General features: G+C 37.6%; 1 protein-coding gene across 3 annotated transcripts in view; it reads left to right on the top strand.

Moving 5' to 3' along the window:
- ERO1B (endoplasmic reticulum oxidoreductase 1 beta) overlaps positions 1-6,000 on the top strand; it is a 66,810-nt gene that overhangs the window by 36,924 nt on the left and 23,886 nt on the right. For all 3 annotated transcript variants that reach the window (XM_081225659.1, XM_081225658.1, XM_081225657.1), the window contains exons 7-8: positions 2,080-2,200; positions 2,338-2,384. In XM_081225659.1, the coding sequence (XP_081081785.1) occupies positions 2,080-2,200; positions 2,338-2,384 (168 nt within the window). The remainder of the gene's footprint in view (positions 1-2,079; positions 2,201-2,337; positions 2,385-6,000) is intronic.

Here is a 6,000-nt window from a genome sequence, read left to right as displayed (position 1 = left end):
GGAATACACACTAAGAACATTAAGAACGTAAGTTTACTTAAGTACTTTAAAAACTGATATAATTGATTTTACTCATGTGACTTTCTACTCCCTTAGAGTATATTTTAAATCCATATACTTTAATATTTGAATCCAGGGTATTTTTTTTTCTTTGTTGGTTGTTTAATTGGGCGAAGAGGTTGATACTAATTCAATCTTCACATTCATAGATGACTGTACGTAAGTGTAGGCTTATGTGCATGCACATACGTTCTTTATACACATATGTATACATGTATATGCCAAGGGTATATATTTATGATATTAATATTTCTAAAGCTTATACATAACTGAGTCAGTTTTGCAAGTGAACTTAATTGAGAACAACTCAAAGAAATTTAAAATATATAACAGAAATTAGTGAATTGTAAAACTTAAAATTTTACTGTAAAATCCATATTTTATTAACTAAATGATTTGAATTTTTATTTTTCAATTAAGATTTTTTAAATTATTGTTTTAAGTCCTGATCAGTAAATGTCCTTCAACAGTTTCTGTTCATCCATCTGTAAGTTAACGTTTTCTGTGCTTTAACTTATTTAATGGAATATCTGTATAATGTTAGTGCTGGAAATAGAGCCAGTATTCTTCAAAATCATGTTTTCATTGTCTGTAAGTTAGATACCACTCATTTAGTAATGATAAGTTATGATTATCTTTGTACTCTTTATACATCACAAATGTATCAGGTAGTTTTTGAAAGGCATGGATCAGGACGCTGCTTTTTTTTCCCTTAAGATTATGGATCATCTCAATCTACGGTCATTGAATGGCCAATGAATATTTTTGACTGATAGGTAATGAAAGCAAGAGGGGCCATATTTTTTTTTTTTTTTTTTTGCGGTATGCGGGCCTCTCACTGTTGTGGCTTCTCCCGTTGCGGAGCACAGGCTCCGGATGCGCAGGCCCAGCGGCCATGGCTCACGGGCCCAGCCGCTCCGCGGCATGTGGGATCTTCCCAGACCGGGGCACGAACCCGTATCCCCTGCATCGGCAGGCGGACTCTCAACCACTGCGCCACCAGGGAGGCCCGAGGGGCCATATTTTAATGACCATGTTTGTCCCTGTTTCAAGTTAGGTGTCTATATACCATTGATTTAATACCGTGACACCAAAAATTAGGAAGCATGTACATAAAAGAATACATCCATGCCAACATACATAGCATTTCAGCTTATAGGTGGTATTAGCATAGATGTGTGAAGCATAGTCATTATAATTTTTCTGTAGATCGAAAAGCGTGTGCTTCCCTTTTCTACCCAGAATGTGACCATTAAGACCATTTTTCTTTATCTTTTGTATCCCCCAGAGATCTCTATCAAAATGTTGTCCAAATAGTGGAGATCTAGTAATACTAATTTGAGTTTCAACACAGAAAATCGATATTTAATTTTAAATGTGTTAATAAATTCTTGAAGTTGTGCCTACTCACCAATATGTTAACCAATTAATATGTTAACCAATATATTAACATTGGTAAAAATAAATTTGTAACTTTTTTTTTTACTACAACATTGTGTAACTCTATAAATGATCGAATTTGAATCACAAAGTTACTGCACCATTTACTTCGTAAATCCAAGTAGAAAGTATCACGGAAATCTTTTTTTTTTTTTAGATACAATATATGCAAACAAAATAAATGTTTCAAGTATGTGTTTAGGTAGATATATACATAGGGGGGCAATCACATAAAATATTAAGAACAGGTTATGATTCTGTTAGGTCTTTTCAGTGCTAGTGGTTAAAACTTAAGAAATGATTAATGCCTCTAATAAGGTAAAGCCTGTTACATTCCGTAAGAGGGCATTGAGCGTCCAAAAGAAAGTGAGCAGTTATTTTTCCTCTCTCAAGTTCAAGTTATTTTAAGTCCTGGGTCAAGGACAGTCACAAGTGTGCTAACCACTCTACCGTTTAAGTTGGAGATGACTTGAAAGCGTAGCATTTCTCTAACCTTTGGATAATCCTGTTTGCTTTGTAATGGTAAATTTTAGATAAATAGTGAAATGTGGATGATTTTATGAATTGTTTCTTGTTCAGATGAGAGATCTCCAGCTGCTCAGTATGTAGACCTTTTGCTGAACCCTGAGCGTTACACTGGCTATAAAGGGTCCTCTGCGTGGAGAGTGTGGAACAGCATCTACGAAGAAAACTGTTTCAAGTAACTGGAGGGGGTAGGGGAAAGAGGAGGATTGACTAGAGGGAGGGTGGAAGAAGGGGAATACTTGTTTCTCTTGGAAAAAATTACATCAAAATGTCAAACCATTTTACGTTTGAGTTTTGTATTTTCTTTTTCAGGCCTCGATCTGTTTATCGTCCTTTAAATCCTCTGACACCCAGCCGAGGTGGGTTTTTGATACATTTTCATGGTTTTAGAAATTGTTTACAAGATACCTTTGTAATTATATGTTGAGAAAATTTTCAACTATTTTATATTTTTGCTTAATTTGAATGATCAAAAGTATAAGATTAGTTCATAGTTAGGTCTCAAGATTTCCACGTTTTATATAATTACTGTCACTTATTGACTGCCTGATATGTGCCAGGCTCTACATTAGGAGCTATATATAAAATAAATTAGAATATATGAGTAATCTATATGTATTAGAGGTTCCTGAGGAACTGGTAAAAATCTAAATGCCCAGGCCCTGTCCCATACCAGTTGTCACAGTCTTTGGAATTCGGACCCAGGCATTGGTGTTTTTCAAGCTCTCCAGATGATTCCAGTATGCAGCCGCTTTCAGAACCACTGACTCATAGCATGCTTCTCCGACTTCAGTGCGCATACAAATCTCCTAGGAGCCTTGTTAAATACAGGTTCTGATTCTGTAAGTCGTGGGTGAGACTCCCAGGTAATGCCCAAGTGCTGATCGATGCACGACACTCTGATTCAGAAGGATGCAGAGAAGTATCAGAAAGTTAGGTTGCCACTTTGCCACATCAGGCTGTTGAGCACATGAAATGTGGCTAGTGTGAAACTAAATTTTACGTCATTTTAGTTCATTTCAATTTAAAAACTGAAGTAGTATAAAATATTTTTGCCATTAAACAGAACCTGATTGTTTTGGTAGAACTACTTTAACTCTTGCATCACAAAACAAATTGTTGATGTACTGCAGTGCATGTATACCTTTTGCTTTTTAAAATGTGGATATTAGAAAACATAACAAATTTTTATTAGAAAAAAATTTTAATTACATATATGGCTGTTGTTATAGTTATATGGGACAGCATTGTCTTACATAGTTGGAGTTTATTCAATATAAAATTATTAGGCGTATCCTCAGTCTATTCTCAACGAGGACTCAAACCCTGGGAGCAGCCCTGTGATTGACGTGCCATTCTAATGCTTTCTTTAGACCAGGATTGATTTAGGAACTTGAATTTCCTGGTCTAGATTCATCTCTTTAGGCATTTCTCAGAACGAGAGTGACTTAGGAAGTTTGAATGAATGGACTGCTCTCAGATGTGCACTCACAGTATGGCCAATAGTTTTCCCAAATTCATCCTGAAACTGCTTGGGCAAGATAATCAGAGTGTGAAGAAGGTGTGCATGGCTTCTTATCCTTTGTCTCTTTTACTACTTTTACCTCATAACTTTTCCATTTTCAACTTAAATGTTTTTATTATACAAGATTTTATAAAAATTGAAACAATGCAAAAGTTATATAAAGTAAAAAGGGAACGCTTCCCCCACCCCTACCTGCCTCCACACACTTTTTCTTTTCCGTAGTACAGAGTTTGCAAGGTATCCTTTCAGACATTTTCTATGATCACTTACTCCTTTTTTTTACATCTTTTTTTTTTGGCTGTGCTGGGTCATCATTACTGTGCGTGGGCTTTCTCTAGTTGTGGCGAATGGGGGCTACTGTTTGTTGCAGTGTGCAGGCTTATTGTGGTGGCCTCTCATTGTGGAGCATGGGCTCTAGGCGTGCAGGCTTCAGTAGTTGTGGCTCGCGGGTTCTAGAGCGCAGGCTCAGTTGTGGCGCACGGGCTTTGTTGCTCCGCGGCATGTGGGATCTTCCCGACCAGGGCTTGAACCCGTGTCCCCTGCGTTGGCAGGCGGATTCCTAACCACTGCATCACCAGGGAAGCCCTTTTTTTTTTTTAACATCGTTTTTGGAGTATAATTGCTTTACAATGTTGTGTTAGTTTCTGTTGTATAATAAAGTGAATCAGCTATATGTATACATATCTCCCCATATCCCCTCCCTCTTGCGTCTCCCTCCCACCCTCCCTATCCCACCCCTCTAGGTGGTCACAAAGCACGGAGCTGATCTCCCTGTGCTATGGTGCTGCTTCCCACTAGCTAGCTATTTTACATTTGGCAGTGTATGTATGTCCAGGCTACTCTCTCACTTCATCCCAGCTTACCCTTCCCCCTCCCTGTGGCCTCAAGTCCATTCTCTACGTCTGCGTCTTTATTCCTGTCCTGCCCCTAGGATGGGACCTTTTTTTTTTTTTTTTAGATTCCATATATATGGATCACTTACTCTTAAAGCAGAAAATATAATTGTTCATTTAATAAAAGCATCAAGTCCTGAGAAATACTTCGTTTCCATATTATGATAAACTAGAGACATGAGGCTGTAGGAAAGATGAAGAGAGGAAGGAAAGTGCATAGAGAAAAGGATGGAGGGAGGAAAGAGGAGCAGAGAAAAAACAAGTGTAGAAGAGGGAGACAAAAGACTAGGTAAGGGAGAGAATGGGTCCTGGGTGACAAGTGGGTACCCCAGGAAGTAATGCAATAGCTCTCACTAATGCTGTTTATATGCTTTCTCCATTGAAACCACCAATTGTTGATTAACAGCTGTTTAATTTTTTTTTGAATTTTATTTTATTTTTTTATACAGCAGGTTCTTATTAGTCATCCATTTTGTACACATCAGTGTATACATGTCAATCCCAATCTCCCAATTCATCACACCACCACCACCACCCGCTGCTGCTTTCCCCCCTTGGTGTCCATACGTTTGTTCCCTACATCTGTCTCACTTTCTGCTGTGCAAACTGGTTCATCTGTACCATTTTTCTAGGTTCCACATATATGCGTTAATATATGATACTTGTTTTTTTCTTTCTGACTTACTTCACTCTGTATGACAGTCTCTAGATCCATCCACGTCTCTACAAATGACCCAATTTCGTTCCTTTTTATGGCTAAGTAATATTCCATTGTATATATGTGCCACATCTTCTTTATCCATTTGTCTGTCGATGGGCATTTAGGTCACTTCCATGACTTGGCTATTGTAAATAGTGCTGCAGTGAACATTGGGGTGCATGTCTCTTTTTGAATTCTGGTTTTCTCTGGGTTTAGGCCCAGTAGTGAGATTGCTGGGTAATATGGTAATTCTATTTTTAGTTTTTTAAGGAACCTCCATACTGTTCTCCATAGTGGCTGTATCAATTTACATTCCCACCAACAGTGCAAGAGGGTTCCCTTTTCTCCACACCCTCTCCAGCATTTGTTGTTTGTAGATTTTCTGATAATGCCCATTCTAACTCGTGTGAGGTGATATCTCATTGTACTTTTGACTTGCATTTCTCTAATAATTAGTGATGCTGAGCAGCTTTAATGTGCTTCTTGGCCATCTGTATGTCTTCTTTGGAGAAATGTCTATTTAGGTCTTCTGCCCATTTTTGGATTGGGTTGTTTTTTTAATATTGAGCTGCATGAGCTGTTTATATATTTTGGAGATTAATCCTTTGTCCGTTGATTTGTTTGCAAATATTTTCTCCCATTCTGAGGATTGTCTTTTCATCTTGTTTATGGTTTCCTTTGCTGTGCAAAAGGTTTTAAGTTTCATTAGGTCCCATTTGTTTATTTTTGTTTTTATTTCCATTACTCTGGGAGGCAATCAAAAAAGATCTTGCTGTGATTTACGTCAAAGAGTGTTCTTCCTATGTTTTCCTCTTAAGAGTTTTATAGTGTCCGGTCTTACATTTAGGTCTTTCATC

The sequence above is a fragment of the Mesoplodon bidens genome, assembly GCF_964165515.1.
Source record: "Mesoplodon bidens genome assembly, chromosome: 1".
NCBI lineage: Eukaryota > Metazoa > Chordata > Mammalia > Artiodactyla > Ziphiidae > Mesoplodon > Mesoplodon bidens.
The sequence above is the reverse complement of the archived record's forward strand: the minus strand, read 5'-3'. Positions and strand labels throughout refer to the sequence as shown.